The sequence below is a fragment of the Lithobates pipiens genome, unplaced genomic scaffold, assembly GCF_037356315.1.
Source record: "Lithobates pipiens isolate NorthernLeopardFrog02 unplaced genomic scaffold, aLitPip1_a1.2 Scaffold_3, whole genome shotgun sequence".
Classification (NCBI taxonomy): domain Eukaryota; kingdom Metazoa; phylum Chordata; class Amphibia; order Anura; family Ranidae; genus Lithobates; species Lithobates pipiens.
In genome coordinates, this window is record NW_027507790.1 from 192,402,738 (window position 1) to 192,425,588 (window position 22,851).

The 22,851-nt window shown below is 42.2% G+C and overlaps 1 protein-coding gene across 3 annotated transcripts in view; it reads left to right on the forward strand.

Annotated features, from left to right (window-relative positions):
* Positions 1–22,851, forward strand: part of MAST4 (microtubule associated serine/threonine kinase family member 4) — an 831,319-nt gene that overhangs the window by 461,809 nt on the left and 346,659 nt on the right. For all 3 annotated transcript variants that reach the window (XM_077462654.1, XM_077462655.1, XM_077462658.1), the window contains one exon: positions 10,805–10,836. In XM_077462654.1, the coding sequence (XP_077318780.1) occupies positions 10,805–10,836 (32 nt within the window). The remainder of the gene's footprint in view (positions 1–10,804; positions 10,837–22,851) is intronic.

The following is a 22,851-nucleotide window of genomic DNA, read 5'->3' on the forward strand; positions in this document are numbered from 1 at the left end:
AAAAAAAAACCTCACTTTTTTTTTTTGGAACCGTGTTCTAAAGTATATATTTTGTTCTACAATTTGTCCTGTTGAAAACTATACAAAAATTATGTTTCTGGTATAAAGCGTGCTTTTTCTTTTTTTTTCTTTTTTCTTTTTTGATTCTGTTTTTTATTATGTCACAAAAAAAATGAACAAAGCAGAAACAAAAAATGTTTAATACAATTGATAGTCCAAATACTGATAATGTAACGACTTTTATAAGATCAGAGGCTGCCTCTCAAACGGAATCCCGCATCTGTCACTGAAGACACTACTGTTCAGCATGCAGATCTCCTCCAATCGCTCCAGCGTACTGTTCAGTCGCTGGTGGCCAAGTCTGACGATGCTGATAATCCCCTGTGTCAGAACAATATTCAAGTCCTGGGCCTACCGGAGGGAGCAGAAGGAGATTGCCCTGCAGATTTTATGGAAGCCTTCTTCAAAAAATCTCCAGGGCCTCATTAATGTTTCTCCCACCTATGTGTTGGAGTGGACTCAGACTCCCCACTGGAAAGGGTACCTCTGGTCCCCCTACTAGACCCTTTTTGGTCCAGCTTCTGAATTACAGGGATAGAGATCTGATCCTCAGTGAGGCCCAGATACACCCTACACTGCCTTAAGAGATTACCACAGTGCATGTCTACCCGGACTTCTTGGCAGAAGAAGCATAAGTCCTTTTCTGAAGTGAGGAGAAAGCTCAGAGAAAAAGGGGTGCAATACAGCATGCTATACTCCAGTCAGCTCTGTTTTCCTCATAGAGGCTTGGTGCGTACACCTCAGAAGAAACTGACTCCTGGCTGCCAATCCTCTGATAAACTGATCCATGACAGCGGGGATACTCTTATCCTCTCTGCTAAGGTACTGTTAAAGTCTGTCTTTTTTTTCTGTTGCAGGACTGTTCCCTGCTAGACTTATCACACCCAATGTTCAGTTACCTACTGTCCACACTGGATCCCTTCTATGGGTGGTTGATCTGCCAACTCCTTTACCTCCTTTATTTCCATGTGGCAGTCAGGCCTGGGAGTGCCATACTCCTCCTCCTGCTGCTGTTCTTCCATGAGGCATGTTTATTTCAAGCGGTGGTGGAGTTCTCTTAATCCCAGACATTCGGCTATTTGTTGAACTGTTACACCCCCTTTGTTTTGTTTGCTCTGCTGCTGGCGGACCATTGGGGCCTATTTAGAAGAGGACAACATGTCTGAACACTATAGGTTATCCACCGACTACACCACAGACTATTGGTTGTTTTGGGAATCAAATTGCCTTAGCCAAGTTGTGTTGGAGTTTGGGCTAGGCGATAGGGCGTTCACTTAAGTTCTATTTCAATCTGCTCAGCTGCTCTTCCTGTATTATGCATGGCTTTTATATGTATCTCCAGGGTATCTATTATCAGTGGTACAATGGTGCCCTCTCTGGTGCCACTCGTTACACATAGGGCCTTTCCGGTCAGTATCCTTCTCCACCCCATTTAGTGTAATGTTATTATATGAATATAAAACTTATCTCGTGGAATATTTGTGGCCTTAATGACAAAATCAAAAGATCTTTGCTATTTAAATATCTGGACTCCCATAAGCCAAATATCTTGTTCCTCCAAGAAACTCATTTGACTCATTTGAAGTCTCTAGCTCTCAGATGAGCTATGGTGCGTCAGGCGTTTCACACCACATAGTCATCCTATGCCAGAGCGGTTGCCATTGTGCTAAACAAATCTGTTCCTGGTATGTGGAAACCATTATTACAGACCTGAGGGCAGATTCATTATATTACTTCTAGACATACAAGCCACTTTATGGGCTTTTGTAAATGTGTATATCTCTCCCTTTTTGACCATGCTTTACTGTATGCCATATGTGAAAAACTTGCCCCGTTACAAGCCGAAAGACTGGTTATAGGGGAAGACTTCAACACTAAATGGGGTGCTGGATACTTAAAATCCTCTCCACTCCCACTCCCCTCACCCTGCCTCATTAACCTGGACTAATGGTATGGGCCTCACTGAGCTTTAATGATGGAAGCATCTGGAACGACAGGGCCTATTCCCATCTTTTGGCCACTCACACCGCATAGATTTTTAGTTTTGCCTGCTGTCAAAGTGGTGAAGTATCTCCCGGAAGGATTGTTGGAACATACCCCTTTAGAGCTTGCCTTGTGCATTCCTAATGGAAGGCAGGCTGGCTGCTGGAGTCCGGAATTACCATGCATCCTCGATACTACATGGGAAAATAACGAGAATTCCACCTCCTGCCCCGTGGTTTGGGAGGCATTTAAGGCTACCACCAGAGAGGAATACATTTCAGCCATTAAGGCAACTAGGAAGGACCTTGCTTACCACACCAAATCCGTAGAACAGCAAGTAGCTGAGTAGGTGGAGGATTCTGCAGCTGATTCCTTCCCTACATCATATTCATTACTGGCCCAAGCTAGAAGAAATCTATTCCTTTCATTACACCTCTCTAACCCAATCAGATACTAAAAGTATGGCGGATAGACTTTTCAATTCAGGCAGGACAGTGGGTCAAAAGGACTGAATGATGTGAAACACACATCCTGTGTACTATGATGAATGTCTTTTGAGCTTTTGAAGCATGTCCAGTGTCCTCAACTGGTTAAGGAAGAGCTTCTGATATCAAAGTCCATGACCTTTATGTCATAGTGGCACAACCTTTAGAGAAGAAGCTTCTTCAGACACATGAGAGTTCTGAGGTGCCTTTTATTATGTTTAAAAATGAGGGAACATTTTTTTTTTTCATTCCTGTGAAGCTTTATAAGATTTGCTGCAGAACCTTTTATAGGAACTGTCATGCACATAAATGCTTCACATCTTCCTCAGTCTTCAAGGACTTGAAGTGGCTGCCAAGCAGGGCTTGTGATGCGTTTTCTGGCTGATGTGTAAATTGGTATAATAGACTTACTAGTCAGCTTTACTGAGCTACTTGTGCAGAAAATTCTTGTTAAAAGTAAGTGGTTCCACTGACAGCTATATTTTAATTTTGTATTTAAAAATTAGAACATGACATTTAGTATAACTGCATCTTCGGTTTGACAGAGATCAGGTAAAATCAACGTAATGACATAAAATCCACAACTGTAAATATAGGCTCAAATGTCAGCTGAAAACTGTTAATCCTGCAGAGAGATATAAATAGGATAGTGGAAGAGCTGAAATACTCTGTTGGAGAAAATATTTCCGCTATTGTCAGTCTTAAGAACAAACCCTATACCCTCAACCACATGATCTGTGCTGAAGGGTAGGGCCAGGGGTCAGCCATAAGGAATCTGGTTACTTTATTATGGTAAACTGTAAGTAAAACATTTCCTTTCTTTTTTTTCCTCTGATTTATACTTACCTAGGTGAATGCATCATCGGTCCGATGCTGCATCTGTCCCCCGGCACCTCTGCACTGAAAACCGGGCGATCGAACACTGTCGATTGCTCGGTTCTGACATCTCCCGAGCAGAGAGCTGGTGACTGTCAATCAGCAGCTCTCTGCTCTGCTCTCCTCGCTTCCTGGAGCACTGAACTGTGGAGGAGCAGGGAGCGGCTGGCTCAGACTCTCAGGGGAAAGGAAAGGGATCACCACTCCAGGTGGAAATATGGATATAGAACTCTCCTCGGAACTGAAATACCAGAACTTCCTTTTTTGCCTTGTGGCTCAGACTCTCAGCGGCTCACTGAGGGGTTGAGCGGGGTTTCAGTCCAGGCACCTGGCGGATCCTGACTTCCATTGCCATGGTGCCTGGACTGAAATCCGTGACGTCAGCAGAGAGCAGACTTCAGCAAAAGGAATTGCACTCATGTGATCCATAGAAGTATAGCCAAACGAGCTTTGGCTATACTTCTCCTTTAAGCTTTGTATATAAAATGGCCGGCAAAAATTATTGGTCGAAAATAGGATTATTGGCGATTTGCCGATAGATAAAAGGTGCTCACAATAGGCAAAAATAAATTCTTATTCATTTAAATGTATGATATTTATTAAAAAGTCGAATACAATTGTATGTACAGTTTTGGTTTTCGGCTAAGTGCATCCTGAATTTTCAGTTTCGGTCCAGAATTGTAATTTTGGTGCACCGCTAATTAGAACTCTTGGTGGGTTTTACTACCACTCAGAAGCTTCGCTCCTGAGATTCCTTAAAGTGATTGTTAATGATCACCTTGTAAAACAACCCATTCCGTTTAAAATAGAAATGAAAGGCAAAACATTTGTGTATACATATAAAAAAAAAAAATATAAAGATATTTTTTCCCCCTTTTTTTAAAAACGTTTTTTTATAAGAGATCACATTCCCTCTGTTTGTTCTCAGATGCATAAGAGCTGGGAGAGGAGGAGCTGCAGCACACAGAGCTTCCTATTGGTTGTGCAGTGGGGGCATGTCAGGATATGTCTGATCATTGAAGGATAGCATACTTAGCTCCCCTCATAGCTAGAGAACTGAGCACAATGTTCTCTTCTGCTTAGTGTGATCAGTTTTTAATATGAAAGTAGGTGGACTAGCAGGAACACCAGGGATTTCACACAAAGGAAGCAATACAAAGAGAACAGGATACTTTTTTCATACAACTACATGATACAGCAGGAGCATATTAAAAAATATGAAGTATTGGGGTAACAAACATTTTAACTTCCTGTCTGGTAAAAATGTGGTTCCCATGACAGGAAGTAAGGGAAAAGTCAGCACGCTCTCTCCCCATCCCAGCATCTACAGCATGGAAATTCAGCCACAGTGCCCCCTGTGGTGGGGTGGCTATTGCACAACATAACTGATCCAGAACTTGCAGCAGACTTGCAGAATGTTTGCAAAGAAAGTTGATTTGGAGTCATGCAATATGGATTTGCTGCAATTGTGAAGTCTGGCAAGTCTAGCAATAGCTTAGAAAGCCATTTTCAAGCTTGCAGCACAATTGCTTGCATCTGGGACTGCAGTGTTAGCTCAAGCTGTGCTACCAGCCCTTTAAGTTTACCTTTTAGTTTGGTTTTACCCCCTGCCAGAACACCCAGCCTGATCAGGGATCTCCGCCATTGGCTGAATGCACTGATCGGGAGTTGGTCGGCTGCTGGTTTTCCAGCATGCTTGTCGGACAGACAGACATACACACGGGCCGAATGTTGGACTTTTTTATTTTTTGAACTGGCCATTGTCTCCCGGCATTTGGCATGGGTGTATCTGGCTTAAGTTGTGGCGGTGAATGGAGGGAGGTTCTTTAGTCCTAACACACTCTTTGTTCCCTGGGGTGACAGTGATGCACATCTATAGATATGGTATGGTAAGGACTGCTAAATTGGCATATATTATATTTTTGTTCTTGAATTTAGATACACTTTAAGTCATCATAACAGAATAAATGTAAAATATAAATGTGTATGGGGGTTATTTTTGTGCAATAATGTAAATTTTATAGCACAAGAAAATATCAAATTGACTTTTAAGCATGTGCAGAACACATTAGATTCCCACTTACTATCACCATAATTCATACATTGACATAGCAGCGGAAAGCAGGGTGTATATGAAAATGTCACTTTAATGTTGACGTATTTCAGAAGACAATTCCCAGCAAATTGATATTTTAGTCACTAGTGTCACAGAGTCCTCTAGAAACATTCAAATATGTTTCAGTGAAGGATTGCGGTGCATCATGTGGAAAACGTTACAATCAATAATCCAAGGATTCTTGTGAGCAGGCCATAAATATTTCGCTTTGTTTGTTATTTAACCAACTGGAGTTTAATGCCACAGTGGAGAATTTATGGAGCATTTATGGCGATCCAGGTTTTTTGGTTATTTATGGCTGACTGGTTTGTTTATAAAGATGGGAACATTATTATAGTCTGCCTGATCTTGAAAGAACAACTTTACTTCTATATATTGATTCAACACTGAAATATTTGCATGAGATGATGCTGTAATAATTAGTGAGACTTCAGTATTTATTATGAATAATTCAGTGTGTGAGCGTATTTACCTTTAAATTGAATACATATTAAAGGTGCATTCTGTCTTAGAGCTTGTTACAAAAATCTGTAAAATTCAAATTTTATATATATATTTGGTAGCTAAACAAACCTTAAGATATAAACTGTTTAACATTTTCGGAATCCCTTTCTTCTTCTTTCCTATAGATCAGTCCCTGTAGCTAAGCGTCATTTATCAATACCATCTCCATCTCAAAACCACCCTCTCATATTTGCACTTGAGAGACTTACTGTATGCCTGGTACACACAGGCAGCTTTTTTTTTCTTGTTCAACCCTGTGGGCTGAATGGAAAAAAAAAAAAAAAACCTGAGGAGCTTGTTGTACTAACTATGCAATGTTAGTGGAGCAATCTCCCCATTGAGCTTCTGTGTTCTGACAGGGAGACTGCCCCCCCTGAACACACCAGTCAGCACTGGTAGCCAATGGATGCCAATTGGCTGCTGGTTTTCCAGCTTGCCCATTCGACAGAAGCTGGACAGGCTGTTGTACACACTGGCCAAACGCCACCCAGTTTCTGTTGAATCAGCGGATATTCAGTCAATGTGTACTAGCCTTTAGGCCCCTTTCACAGGGGGCAGATTCCGTTGCGATCAGTAGGGGATCTGTGAGATGATCCCCTTCTGATTGGAATAGAGTGGCGGAAGACACATCAGTGTCTGCTTAGATAGAGCCACTCTGCTCTGTGGGCAGCTGGAAGTAAACAGACTACCGCTGACTCTGTCCTCCTCCTTTTTTTTTTGCAGACCAGGTCTGACCCAGAGGTAGGCAGGTATAAACACACAAGCCTGTTTATACCCGCCTGTTCATAGGAGAGCATGGACCTTCCGATTAGGACTGCCTGAAAAACGTAGAGGTGGACTTGATTGGAACTCCCTTCTGAAAGGGTTCTCAAAGGGGTTGTAAAGTCAGAAGGTTTTTTTTTTTATCTGAATGCATTCCATGAAAAGGGCTGTACCCATCTTTGCAGCCTTTTCAGTGCCCATCAGTGTCTCCCACCAGTGCCGCCTATCAATGCCCATCAGTGCTGCATATCAGTGCCCATCATCGCTGCATGTCAGTGCCTGCTCATTGGTGCTGCCTTATTAGTGCTCATCAGTGAAGGAGAAAACGCACTTATTTACAAAAATCTATAACAAACAAAAGCAAAACTTTTATTTTATTTTCAAAATTTACGGTCTTTTTTTTGTTTAGCAAAAAATAAAAACCTCAGGGGTGATCAAATACCACCAAAAGAAAGCTCTATTTGTGGGAACAAAATTATAAAAATTATGTTTGGGTACAGTATAGCATGACAGCGCAATTGTCATTTAAACAGTGACAGTGCAGAAAGCTGAAAATTGGCTTGGGCAGGACGGTGTACAAGTGCCTGGTATTGAAGTGGTTAAAAAGAAAAAAAAATCCTATACTTGTCTTTTAAGAGGGTACTTTAAAAATCTTTGGTTCAAGTAAAAAACCTTGCTCAATATACACTGAAACTGTTGTTTAAAGTGGATGTAAACCCACTCTCATCCTTTCTAAACTACTGCAATATTGGGTATCTAGAAGAATATACATGCCTCCTGCATGTATACTTATCTGTCAAATGTCTCCCCTCTGTCTGCTATGAGATGCGAAAAACTGCAGATTTTGTGGGTGGTTCTGTTTTCCAGGGCTCAGTGGGTGGAGTCGTGATGTCAGTAGACTCCACGCCCACCTCTACACTCCCCTTATCAATATGCATTTTCTCCTGTGGATTTCTTACACTGAACTTCTGCTATGATCACGAACATCCAGTCAAAAACCAGAAAAGTCCCCACATGACTTCAGCATGCCAAATCATGCTGAGGTGTGGAACAGCCAATCCTTGCAGAGCAGCAGAAGAAAGGAGTGGGAGGGAATTAAAAAATAGTGCATGTTCTTAGGCTAGTGCACGAGATATGTAAATCACCTGTCACTCACAGCAAGGGGGAGGATTTGACAAAGTTTTTCTCTGTTTGTCAAGATTTTTCTCACTGAACAAGAAGAGGATTGCTCAGAGATGGATTAACTCTTTGTGGCAAGACTGGGCTCAAATGATAGGAAATCTTATGCTCTACGTTATGACATAAAAAAAAAAAAATTCGGGTTTCCATCCACTTTAAAGTAGCTCGTCTCCCCCTGAGCTGCCGAGGGAGCTAAACAATTTCAGTGTTTCTGTTTTGAAACTTTACGTTTGAATTGTTCCACAGTGCCTGCATCTGCTGAGCTTGGTGAGAACTTGTTTTAAAATGTATTCTTTGCTTAAAGCGGAATGTCAGTAATTTTTTTTTTTTATCTTTCCATCTATTAAATCCTCTGCCCTTGTTGTTTTAACTTTGGATAGTAAAACTATCCAAAAATAAATACCTTATACAGCCCACTTCCTGTTTGGTCATTAGCCTAGGCTTATGACATCGTGCACAGCTCTTTCTCTCTCACTCTTGTGAGAGTTTGCTGGGAAGGGAGGGAGGATGAGTCATAAGAGGGTCAATCAGAGCTGCAGGGCTACAGAGCTGGAGGTGTGCGTGTCTGTGTAAATCCAGGAACTGAACAGGCAGCGGCTTCATCTGCCCACAGTTAAAATGGATGCAGCCAGACATGGTGGAGGGAGATTTCTGCAGCATATTTGGAAAGTACAGGATCGCAGTATATATAATATAATATGACAACTAACCCCCTAACCCCCCCCCCGTGGAAGATATGTAAATCCACGACAATCACCCTGCAGCAATCTACCCCCCCCCCCAAAGACACTGACACATCCAGCGGCGATCACCCCACAGCACACACCCCCCCCGGCGGGAGACACGAGCAGCGACGATCACCCCGCGGAAGACACAGCAGCCAGCAGTGATCACTTTACCTAGCGGAGGCGATAAAGAGCCTGGGAGAAGGAAGAACCAGGCTGCTCCAGTGAGTACACAGGCACCCTCCTTCTGGCCGATTGGAACCCAGCAGTGTATGCTGAGACACGATTGGCCAGGGAGTCATAAGACTGGACACATGGATAGGGAGGGTGGCGGCTGTGGTGATGGGGGGAGCAGGGGCCGTGCGCACACAATGCACGAGCCACCACGGATAGTATGCAAAGTGGTTGGAGGGAAGCTTCATAATGGCAAAGATGTGTTTATTACAAAGGATGTGAGCAGACTGCTTAATATACAATAACTTAATATTTGAATGTCCATAGGTGGGTCTAAGGTTCCTTAATAGAGGCTTTGTTTTCTCATACTCTGTTTATATGGTCAGCCATGATAGGTTATTGTTATAGTATACTGTTGCAAGGATAGCATAGTGGGTGCTCTATGTTGAGGTAGGAAAAAAATATAGCACATTTAACCATATTGTATGTCCTTAATTTGCGTCTTATGGTAGCTGTCATGTTCTAAATGACAGGTGTTTTCTTATTTAATTAGTCAGCAAGATGATCACCACCTTCCACTATTTTACAGCAGCCTGGAAGTGATCTGTGGACTATAATGCTTTGATGTTTTATTTAGTATTACAGCATGTTTCTGTTTGTTGGCTTATTTACTTTGTATTATAAGGTGGGTTTCTGTCTCATGCTAAATCATTTAGAATTTAAAATTGAGCTTACTTCACTGACCTTAAGGCCTCACGTACACTGGACATTAAAGCGGAGGTCCACCCTAAAATGGACCTCCGCTCATCGGAATCCCCCCCCCCTCCGGCGCCACAATCGGCACCTTTCAGGGGGGAGGGGGGTGCAGTTACCTGGATAATCCAGGTAACTGCACCCACTTCCGGGCTAGCTCTCTGCGGAAAGGGGCGTACGTTACGCCCCTTTCCGCAAGCGCCCGCCCCCTTCAGCAAGTGCCCCGCTGCCTGCTGGGAAACACACAGCTCCCAGAGGCAGCAGGGACCGTCCGGATTGCGCTGCGCGGCTCGCACATGCGCAGTAGGGAACCGGGAAATGAAGCCGAAAGGCTCCATTTCCTGATTCCCATACCCAAGATGGCGGCGGCACGAGCGAGCGATCGGCTTCGGGTGCCGACATCGCGGGCGCGCTGGACAGGTAAGTGTCACTATTTAAAAGTCAGCAGCTGCAGTATTTGTAGCTGCTGGCTTTTAAAAAAAAAAAAAAAAAAACGCGGAGTCCCGGTGGACTCCCGCTTTAAAATAATGTTTTTAAAAACATCAGTAGCTTTTGCAGTGAGTTTTTCAACTTTTTCAGCTTTTTTTTTCAACGTTTTTGCAATAGCGTTTTTTTAACGTTCGTTTTTTAGTATTTTTTTTTCCGTGTTAGTGTTTTTTTACTTCTTTTTTTGGAAGAAATTAAATTTTTTTTTCAATGGATCAAAAACCCTAAAACGCGCTGGTTCGTTTTTTAGTATTTTTTTCCGTGTTAGTGTTTTTTTACTTTCTTTTTTTGGAAGAAATTAAATTTTTTTTTTTCAATGGATCAAAAACCCTAAAACGCGCTGGTAAACGAAGTTTTTGAGCGCTTATCGACGTTTATCAGCGTTAGATCGTTTTTATAGCTGAAAAACGTCTCTCACAACCCACTAGTTTTTTTTTGTTTTTTTTTTACTGCTCAAAAATGCCACTGCTGATCACAGCCTATGTGTACACGGACACATAGGATAACATGATGGAGAGTTTAATGACTGTAGAAAAAAACATCTACAAGCCAAAAACGGCTACTGTAAAAATGTCCAAAAAACGCCCAGTGTGTATGAGGCCTGATAGTGAAATCTATCAATTTTAACTAGTTTTGTGACTGTGTGCAGATCTTTAGTTGTTTTTTCCTCTCTAACCAAATTCTTCTTTGTTCTATTGCAGAAGGAACTGAGCCTACCAAGACGTGGAAGCTTGTGAGTAAATGTGTTTGTTGTAATGTCTCTAGTGAAGACTGACATTGGATTCCAATTGATGTTTTATTCATAGTGTGGATATTGACAGCCGAGGCACAAAACACACATTGTATGCAGAGTTCAATAATGTAGCTCTTGATGATTAGCATTTGCTGTATATGTTGCTTGTATATAAAAATCTACATATAGAGAAACGTCTGACCAGCATCTGTGTCTAAGTATTGTTATTGGTGATTAGACTGTATTATGTTTTTTCAAACGGACTTGCCTTTTCAGTAACTCCTATCTAACGCCAGTTTCAGAAAGTCTGGCTTGGTTGAGCTAGGAAAAGAGTTTCAACTACGATCACCCATATTCTTGGGTTATTTTCCTTTAAAGTCAGACCGTCTTATTAAAGTCTAAGGGCCAGTTCACACTGCATGCAGTCCAATGCATTTATTTTTTTCTGCATCAAATGCATGAAAAGTAGGTTGTATGGTTTTTAATGGCATAGTTCACACCAGTGTTTGAAGTTCCAGTGCGTTCCAGAAACAAGAGTAGAACATGCTGCTTTTTTCCTGCACTGGACTGTACTGGAATGCTGTAAAACTCACTGGAATGCACATGTCCTTATTTAAAGTGGATGTAAACACTTACAGACCACTTTGACCTGCAGGTAAGCCTAGATTTAGGTTTACCTTTAGGTCCAAGAAATAGCTCCTAAACTTACACAGGTTAGGAGGTATTTGCAAATGACAGGCACCACAGGCGCACTATGCATGCCGCTGCTAACGGCAATCATGCTGTTGGTGGTGGCTCCTGCGCGCATGCTTGGGGATGACGTCATCGCGGCTCCGGCCAGTCACAGCGCCGGAGCCGCAATACCCGGAAGGCACTCCAGGTATCATGGCGATGACGAAGGTCACTTCGGGGGCTTCCATCTCATGTAAGTTATTCATAATGAGCTAGTATGCTATGCATACTAGCTCATTATGCCTTTGACTTGTAGGGTCTATTTTTATTTTTATTTATAGTAAGGCTTTAATTCCTCTTTAAGGGGTTGTAAAGGTTTGTGTATTTTCACCTTAATGCATCCTATGCATGGTATGGGATGTATGGTGAAAAAAAAACCTTTAGTATCACTTTAAGGTTTATAAAAAAAGAGGAGGGGGGGGGGTTGCACTGGACTGCATCTAAAAAGCACCAAAAACGCACATGCCAAAAAGCATCTGGAACGCATCCAGACTGCGTTTCTATGGTTTGAACTGGCTCTAACTCCAGACAATTTTGCACTTTTGGAGCAATGAAAGATTAAAGCTGAAGTTTAGGTAAGCATATTTTCGCATGGTTCCATTTTTTTCAGCTTGGACAAACATAAGTATGCATGTATCATACCTGAAAGATCACTGTGGAAGCTGGAAATCATAGTAGACACTGCTATTATAGTGATTGCCCCTAGCTTCTGAGTCCCGTACCAAGCAGCTGCCCTGCTGCATACTAAACACAGGAGGTCGCTTGCTCAGCACAGGTGACATTCAGGGAACACTGCATTTTCTCAATCCATCCCCACATGCCAGGATGCTCGGTGTAATCCTGGACTCTCAGCCTATGCAATATCTCCAAAATATGTCCCTTCTTAACTGATGACATCACAAAGCTGCTAATTCGCTCCCTAGTTATCTCTTGTCTTGACTACTGCAACTCCCTCCTCATTGGCTAGCCACCCTTTTGAATTCTGCTGCCAGACTCATCCAGACAGGCGAACACGCCCTAGCAAACCCTTTTTCTATGGTACAGCAAGGAATCTACAATCTACAAGTGAAGAAGTCAAAAAGCATTTCTAAAAATCTAAACATACAGATAAAAGTTTAACACTTCGACAAATGAAGTATCCAGAGTGATCGGACGGCCACCTTGCCTTTCTCTACGGTGACCGACAGGAGAAGCAGGACGTACGATGGTTTCCAGAACTTTTCGATCTAGTCTGGTAACCTTCTCGAATGATCCGCACAAATTCACATCCCCAGTAGTGTATCGGAACGGAATACACACAAAAGAACCCTGCAGAGGGCTGTCTGCTCGCGCTAATGACTCCGCTGGTTTGGAGTCCACCCATTGCGGTAAGAGTCAAACCATTTTCAGATCTGGATGTGATAGTGGCAAAGGCAGGAAGGTTTCACCGAATATGTAAAAAGGACTGATTTTCCTGTTCATTGTTTCTTTGGAACTAAGATTTTTTTGATTACAAGGACTCCCTTTTTCTTGATTGAATTTTCACATGATGTTTTTTTGATTCATTTGTATTTTTTTATGTAATCCATATTGAGTTTTTTACTCTTTTCACCTTGAGTTTTCACATATATTCAGCGCAACTTTATGTATAATTTTTTTCTGATTTAATCCATAATTTGATATTTGATGGTTTTTAGTTGCAGCTTTTAGGTTTGCCCCTAAGCGCAATATTTTTGTTTTGTTTTTATATTGCCAGACTCAGCCACCTTACTAACCATTCAGTGTCTGCTACCCCTCTCTGCCAATCCCTCCATTGGCTGCCACTTACCCAACAAATAAAATTCAAAATACTAAGAATAATTTACAAAGCCATCCACAACTCAGCCCCCAGCTACATCACTAACCTGGTCTCAAAATACCAACCAAATTGTTCTTTGTTCCTCCCAAGACCTCCTGCTCTCTAGTTCCCTCATCACCTCCTCCTCTCATGCTTGCCTCCAGGGCTTCCCCTGAGCCTCTACCATGCTCTGGAACTCCCTACCCTGATCTGACACTCTCCTACTCTGTCTTCTTTTAAACCAGAAGTAGGCAACCTCTGCCCTCCAGTTGTGGTCAAACTAAAAGTCCCATGAGACATTGCAAGACCCTGACAAAAACAGGCATGACTGATGAGATTTGTAGTTTCACCACACCTGGAGGGCCGAGGTTGCCTACCACTGTTTTAGACAATCCCTGAAAACATTTATATTCAGAGAAACCTATCCTGCCTCCACCTAACTACTGTACTTTTATTTTTTCCATCAGATCATCCTCCACAGTTATTAACTTTTGTATTACTTGACTCTCCCTTTTAAATAGTAAGCTCTAACGAGCAGGGCCCTCTGATTCCTCCTGTATTGTAACTCTACTGTCTGCCCTGTAAAGCGCTGCACAAACTGTTGGCGCTATATAAATCCTGTCTAATAATAACTGCAAAACATTCTCTAGTTAGACAAGGTGGAGTTTGTGATGTCACTGTTCTGTCCTCCAGCTTATCCATTCAGAACTCTTGCATTCATTGAGAAAGTGCAAAGTGTTCTTTGACATCTATGCCAAACCAAGCTGGACCAATGTAATTATGCAAAAAAATATGTATACCTGAAATTCAGCTTTTAAAATTTTTGCCAGGCTTTTATTTTTGTATATGGCCCCCTTGGGTATATTTCCCCTCACTTCCTTTCCATGTTATGGATGCCTGCAACATGAAATGTTCTTACAAGAAGCTGAGTGGCTTCTGTGTAGAGGGGAGCCTGATTTTGCACACTCCAACTTTAGTAAATAACCCCCCTAATGCCCCGTACACACTATAAGAAAATCGGGTGAACATTTTCATCTGAGTATGATTTTCTGATAGTGTGTACACATCTTTTAACAGCCAGTTCCGGTGTCTTGTCGAATACTGTCCCCCATCGGATAGTGTCTGCCCTGTACTGCGCTTGCGGAGGAGGACAAAGGAGACGCCGAAAGTCTCTGAAGATGAACGGTGCCTGCGCACTTAATAGTACCTTCTGCCCTGAGTCCAGGTTCAAGCCTCACCATGTAAGTGGAAATAGAGTTAGAATAAAAATATGTCAAGCGAAGCGAGGCCGTTGCCCAAAGCATGGCGAGCGAATCCCTGTTACAAACTGCTGTTTTACATCATCTACGTCCACTCAGATGGTGGGGCTTGAACCTGAACTCAAGGCAAAAGGCACTATTAAGTGCGCAGGCGCCATTCATCTTTCAGCACCTCCTTGTCCTCCGTGCTGCGCCTGCGCAGTATAGGGCGGACACTATCCAATGGGGACACTTCTTGTCAGATTATCGGTCTTCCAAAACCGAAATTTCCAGAGGGACATACTCTAAAATTTTTCTCGTACGTGAACAGAAGGACCAATTTTTGTTTCATTTTTAACCCACAATGGCATGTAGTATTCATATTCCATAATTTACTGCTAGATATGTGAATAATTACTGTCCCATTGCTTGTGCGTTTTCCTTAATAGCAACAAGTATTAAGGCAAGCATATTCAATAGTTTCTGTAGAAGATTATGAAATCGCCCAAGTATTTTATACTTCTAGAATTCAGTATTTGTTCCTGTGTAATTAGAATGAGAACATGTCACAGTTGGACTGCTCTATTCAATCATTTCATTCTATTTATGGCAGAATAAAGGCACAGTGGAATGTAATAAACCAGCGCATTGCATGTACATTATATGCGTATTCATCAATCCTGAAATGTGTCAGTTATGGAACTTAAAGTTGTATTAAAGGTATGGCTTCGTTAAAAAACAAAAAATAAAAAAAAATTGTGTCTGACATACATGCTCTGTGCAATGGTTTGGCACAGAGCAGCCTGATCCTCTTCTTCTCTGGTCCCCGCTGGCACTCCTGGTCTCCCTGCTCTTTGCATCCATAAGTCACATAGAGATGTGTCTCGGCCCGCCTCATCTCTCTCCTCATTGGCTCACTGACTGTGATTGATGGCAGTCGGAGCCAATGTTGTCTCAGCCAATGAGCAGGGGGAGTCCCAGTACAGCCGAGGCTCTCGTGCACATCGCTGGATCGAAAGGGGGCTTGGGTGAGTATAAGGGAGGGGCTGTGGAGGGGAGCAGCACACAGAAGGTTTTTTACCTTTATGCCTAGAATGCATGAAGGTTAAAAAAAAAAATTCAGCCTTAACAACCACTTTAAAGAGGAGTTCCACCCAAAAATTGAACTTCTGCTGATCTGGTTCCTCCCCTCCTATGGTATCAAATTTGTCACCTTTCAGAGGGGCAGAGATACCTGTCTAATCCAGGTATTTGCTCCCACTTCTGGCAAAAGAGCGCTGCAGAATCCGCAGCGGACCATGCCATGTCTGGCCCCTCCTCCGTCTCCACCGCTGTCTTGTGGGAGACACACAGGTCCCAAAAGACAGCAGGGACCATTCAAAATGTGCAACGCGACTCGCACAAAACGAGCTGTGAAGGCGCAAGGCTTCACTTTCTAATTCCCTTTCTAATTCCCTTACTGAAGATTCCGGCACCTTATTTTAAAAGTCAGCAGCTGCAGTATTTGTAGCTGCTGACAATTATTTATGTATTTTTATGGCAGAACTTCGCTTTAAGTATATCTAAACACATGAACAAAAATGCCATATATTTTAGATTAGGGCCCCTTTCACACTTGGGCGGTTTTCAGGCGCTACAGCTATATAGCGCCTGACAAAAACCGGCCCCTTTCACTCCAGTGTGAAAGGCTTTCACACTGGAGAGGTGTGCTAGCAGGACGGTGAAAAAAGTCCTGCTAGCAGCATCTTTGGAGTGGTGAAGGAGCGGTGTATTCACCGCTCCTAAACCGCTTCTACCCAGCGGGGCTTTGCGGGCAGTTTTAACCCTTTTTCGGCCTCTAGCGGGGATTAAAAACGCCCTACTAGTGGTCGCATACTGCCGCAAAAAGGGGCGCTAAAAATAGCGCCGCTTTACCGCCGACGCCGTTCCCGCCCCAGTGTGAAAGGGGCCTACCAGTTCCTAGCTGTTGTGCCCGCATTAGTCTTCTTTATTCAGGCTTTTCCATTTGCACCTGGGAATAACCACCTTCCTGTCCATGGGTATCTAGGTTCACTTCTCCTCTATCTACGAAGAGAGCCATTGTTGCCATCTAGGCTTATGGGAAAGATAAGGTGGTGTGTGCTTTCTGTTAACTTTACAAAAAAAGTGTCATGAAAACTGCACTTCTGGTAAGATCATCAGGTCTTTTCTTGGTGAAAATGTTCTTTGCCTAAAAAAAGAAAATGAATGCAGCCACTACATCTCATGACTGGTAGGGCACAATAAATAAAAAATGTTGTTTTTAGGTTTATTTTCACAGTATCTTTAGACAGGCTATAGGCGGCTTGACTTCCTCCCTCCTGTTCAGACTGCACAAAAGAAAATCGGTCAATTCCCCGATCCACACTAACAGGATAGATTAATCTCCACTGCCAGCCATTGTGTTCAGACAACCACTATCCGTGGCTTCCTTCACTTCCTATATGATAAAAGGTTGTCCTCAGGACAAGGAAGAAAGAGAAATCTGTGCTAATTAGTGCTGTTACTTTGAAAATTAGACTGGACTCCAGAATTAAAACTCAAGTATTCATTTAACACTGCACCCAAATGAATTGTATATCCTTTCTTTAGCCAGAGCTTTCTTTTGCTGCTGTTTAGTAATCGTTTTTGTTTTTTTACTATACAAATAAAATAAAAAAAATCTAAATTTCTTTTAAAATAAAAATAACAGGACCATATGAAAACCCCTGAGAGCACTCCTTTTCAATCTTGGATTAAAAAAGTTTAAGTCCGACTAATGGCGGAAGACCCATAAAGTTGGCACCTCATCCCAAATAATAAGTAGAGGGGATTTTTGCGGTGCTTATAAATAATGAGAAAATAGTTTATATAAAAAAAGTTCACGGTTAAAAAGCTCACAGATTCAGTTACAAAATAGAAAATCGTAGGCTGGATGGTCATAGAGAAACATAAATCTGGCTGTGTCGATTTAGTTGAAGATTTGCATGTTAACCCGACATGTTTCACATATTTGCTTCGTCAGGGGATATACGAATGAAATAAAGACTTCACGATACTCTACAGAATGTAAAGAAACACAAATTAAACAGCAATTAAAGAGGAAAAGCAAAAAATGACATACACAATACAGAATGACATTATTAAAGTATCAAGGAACAAAGTGGAACAAAGACACTGTACATATACTGCTGCAGGGTGGCCCGACTGGTATACCTGTATGTGATTCAGTGCACGTGGTGTTCTGCTCCTGCTGTGATTGGACTCAGCAGGAGCCAATCAGCAGGTCCTGCAGCCCTGATGTCCTAAATTGATGAAGACATTTTGTTTTTGTCTTTTTACTTTACGGCATAGCACGACCGCGCAATTGTCAATTAAAGCAACGCAGTGCCGTATTGCTAAAAAATGGCCAGCTCAGGAAGTGGGGTAAAACCTTCCTGAGCTGTAGGGGTTAATGTGCACATGTGCAGGATAAGCGATCAAGGGGTTAATAAACACAGACTGAAAATCTGATTCGTAGAGGGGGGGGGGGGGGGGGGGGGAAGGTTAAAGGAAAAAAATAAAAAAGTCTAAGCATTAATGAATAGATCAGCAGCTGCCGCTGATCTAATTTAATATGTTTTTCATCCATGGATCACTACAATTCTATTCCTACTTTTAAGAGGAGGGGAGGGATCAACAATGTAAACAGCCCCCCCCCCCCCCCAATCCTAAACCTACCGCGCTAGTGTAGCAGTTAAAGCTGTATTAAGCCGGAGGCGCGGAGTGTGCGCCAACATGCAGCCTCTCGAGGGGGCGCTTATTTGCATGCATGAGTGCTGATAGGGCTGTGCTGAGAGTGCACGCTCCGCACACTCCTGACACAGTTGCCAATGGCTCACGAAAAGCTCCCGATTGCATCCAAGATGTTTTTCCCATCATGTGACCACTGGACAGCCAATCACAGCGGTCACATGGTCCCAAGCCCCACCTTCTGCAATGCCAAACCCCTTAAAGGGCCAGCTAACATTTTATATATTGCAATTTCTTAGATGTGATGGCTGCATTAGTTAACTTGTTTAGGCTTTCTTTATATTTTTATCTGGTGATCCAACCAGTAAGTCTGCCAGATGTATTCATTACAGGGATGAGATAAACCATCTAACACTGACAGACGTGCTTAAAAAGATCAGATTTATTTATGTAAAATCATTTCCTAAAAGAAAAAAAAAAACAGTTGCTGTAACTGCTTGTGTAACTGCAGCATGAGCTGGAATTTCACTTCAGTTTTCTAGTGTATTTAAATCTGCTAGTACGTATAACACTCCCCTCTTCTCAGACTGACAATGCTGCTGTCCAATAGCTAATAGTGCCCCCTGTGGTCATTCATCCAGAGTAGAGGAACTCTAATACAGGATTTGTGTTATTGGCCAGATCACCAGGTGAAAACAGAGAGAAAAAAAGCTAAAAATGAATGCCGTTACCATATGTAGTGTTTGGGCTTTATACTGCTTTAAGCTGAAGCTGAGCCCTGCACAGGTAAACCATGCTTCTCTGATAAACATGGGTAGCAAGCACTAAAACCTGATTTGGCAAGAGGACTGGGGCATTACAAGATCTCCGTGTAAAGCGCTTTCTTACGCTGTACTGCTGAGGATTAGCATTGTCACTGTAGGGCGCTCACTAATGATTTTGGCTATATAATGAACTATCCACACAACTCCCCTTTATTATAGGGGAGGCGTTCTGTAGTTTACACAGGTAACCTTGACAGAGAGATGAAACTATTTGATATGACTATTTGATATGACTATTTGATATGACTATTTGATATGACTATTTGATATGACTATTTGATATGACTATTTGATATGACTATTTGATATGACTATATGATTTCAGAGAGCACAGGACAGTTAAAAAAAAAATTATTTTGACATGTCAACAGGATTATTTGAATTTATTGAGCAGATATAAAATGGACTGCAGCCCTTCTCCGCTGTAGCTAAAGCTAATTAAAATAGTTTGGGCTGAACCTAAGATTAGGTTGGGTTTTACTGTCTGTTCACACTTAACACGGTGTGGGAAATCTTCGTTCTGTGTGCATTTCCCGCAAATCATTAGAAAATCCTTAAATGGAAACCCCATCTATCTACGGTTATTCCAGATAGGCTGAATGTTCCTTTCAAGAAACTGAGGGATCTCTGGAACCACATTGCCGCAAGCAGTGTTAGACCATCAAAAATGATTTATTTGTCCACATTTATTGTGTGAGTGACGCAGAGGAAGTAAACCCTGATGGGTTTACTTTCTTTTTGTTTCCCTGCAAAGGTAAAGCTTAATGGGCTAGTATGCCCATTATGTGTCGCTTACCTGACACAGGAGCCAGCGATGTCAGCGCTGTCCCCTCTTCCACGGAGCATCCATCTTCATTTCGGTTATTGTGGCTCCAACCCTGTGATTGGCCGGAGCCACAATGACGTCACTCCCGTGCATGCGCACAGGACCCGCCACTAACAGCATATCGCCGTTAGCGGCGGCATGTTCAGTGTGCCTGCGTGCCGCTGTCTACAGCACATGCGCAGTAGACAGCGGTGCCTGTCTTTTTGCAAATATCTCCTAAACTGTGTAGGTTTAGGAGATATTTCTTGGACCTACAGGTAAGCCTTAATCTAGGCTTACCTGTAGGTCAAAGTGGTCTGTAAGGGCTTACAACCACGTTAAAGTAGTTGTAAAGGCTGAAGGTTTTTTTTTTTTGTTTGTTTTTTTAACCTTTATACATTCTATACATGAAGGTAAAGAACCTTCAGTATGCAGCTCCCCTAATGCTTACCCGAGCCTGAGATGTACATGAGAACGGCTGCTGTTCTGGGTCTTTGCCTCCTCATTGGCTCATTGGAGATGGCAGTGAGAGCCATTGGCTGCTGTCAATCACAGCCAATAAGAACGGAGTAGGGGATGGGACTGAGCCCTGTTCTGCGTGTCTTATGAACACACAGAGCAGAGCTTGGGGGTAAGCACGCAAAAGTGTACCTTGCTATGGGGGCTCAGCAGCGGGAAAAGCCCAGAACACCATCAGGGGACTCAAGAAAAGGGTCGGGACCATGTAGAGCATATAAGTATAACATGTTTTTTATGTATTTAAGCCTTTAGTATCACTTTAGGGTGTGAAGTTTTGTTAGTAGTAAGATCTACTCCTTTTATTTGGGGAACCAATGGCTAAAGAATCCTAAAAAGCATTGATATTTGTTTTATATCCTCTTGTATTTTTTTATTGTACTATAACTGTAACTGTGTTAACTGTCCCTTTTAATATTGTAAAGCTCTGCATAAACTGTTGGCGCTATATAAATCCTGTATCCTAATAATGTGTTCTGGAGGTCGATCTATGGAGGTGGTTTGTTCTGGCTCTGTCCTTCTTCCCTCTCCCCAATAGGGAGAGTTTGACTATAGGTTTCCACTTTTCTTTCACCTATGTTGTAAATAAGAGGTGTTAGGAAGTACAAACCATTTTTGCACTAAAGAAAAGGGGTATGTCCCCTGAAACGCGTCTGTTAATAATGTTCATTTGGCCTATGAGTTTGTTGTGTTGAAGACCTTTGGTTCTTGAGTTTACATACAGCGCTGTTACATACATTGCTTTTATGAAAATGTATTCTTTTATCCTTAGTAAAGTGCTGTTGATAACGCATTGGCCCTTTTTGTTTCACCTTTTTCATGTTGTGCACAGTATCAGAGAAGAAGTAAAAGTGGACAATCTACCTGTGAGTTAATAGATTTGTTCTATACGTTGAGAGTCTTCACTGATGTCATCCCTAATACCAAAGGCTTAATCAAACAAAATGTGTTCTGATTTATTAAGCACCAGTTCAGATGTTTTCATGTTTGAATTAACTTCTGGTAGCAATAACAATGTCATCCAAGAAATCCTCAGGGAAAAGTTGCATAAATCAAGTAGCGAGCAAATGAATAATTTACTGCACAAACACAGCCAATACGTTTGCGGTGTACCTATGGCAGTCCCAGAATACCTTTCATTTGTTTGTCATGGTAGTGTCTTGAGGAGAGATTTTGTTTTAATTACCTGGAATTATAAAATATTGAGTTAGACTGATTATTTGCTGTGGATACGGTAATATACCTGCCATGGAAAATTTATATTATTATAATTACATTTGTGAATAGGCTGCATAGACTTGTGTGTCGGAGAAAAGAAAATAATTTTCAATCGTTTTTGCTCAGTATTTAGGGTGATCTCCCCAGTCTTTGGGGTCCATGATATGGGACAGTTCTCATAAAGTTGAAGATCATGATGAATGGTCATTTGCATTGTCCTTATTTTGTTGTAAGTGATGTCTGTATGGTCTTTCAACTGCCTATAAAATGGTGTCCATCACTTTCCATATAGTAATGTTGTGGCCTGTATTCTAATGGGTGTCTACATTATATTCCTTCTGACTGATATCACATGAATTGGAGCATCACAGATATTTCCAACAACAGAATTTATTCAGCAGCTTTATTAAAAGCACCTCAATCCAGGGTCAAGTAACTGACCATCTACTCTTTTCTTGGAAGGCAGTCTTTGCTGACTTAAAGGAATTGTAAGGCTTCATGGTTTTTCACCTTAATACATTGCAGCTGCCCCCCTTTTTCTTACCTGAACCTGATTGTTCCAGTGATGAGCTCAGCAGCTCCAACCGCTGTCTTGGGGGAACTCATTAGATAGATTGAGAGTAGCAGGAGCCATTGGCTCCCGCTGCTGTCAATCAAATCCAGTGACACGGGGCCTGCTGTCTCTGTCAATGAACGCAGCAGCAGGACTCAAGAGAACGCCTGCACGGGTGCCCCCATGGAAATCGGCTCTCCGTGGGGGCACTCGCTGAAGAGGAGGGACCAGGAGCACCACCAGGGGGATCCCAGAAAAGGAGGATTAGGGCCGCTCTGTGCGAAACCTTTGCACAGAGCAGGTAAGTATGACATATTTATTATTAAAATAAAAAAATTAAAAAAAAATAACCTTTAAAATCTCTTTAATGCAGCCAAGACTGCTCATATTTTGCCTTCTTCTTGCTCAACTAGACACAACTCAAGCCGATGGTGGCCCTGTCGGCACCACCTGGCTCAACAAAAGTCAGTTTTTTGGTCAAAGGAGTCAGGTGGAAAACTGACAGATGTTCAGTTATACTGACAGCCTTGGGTGCCTGTCGTCAGAACATTATTGCCAGCAGGAAAGATTCCTCCAATCCCCGT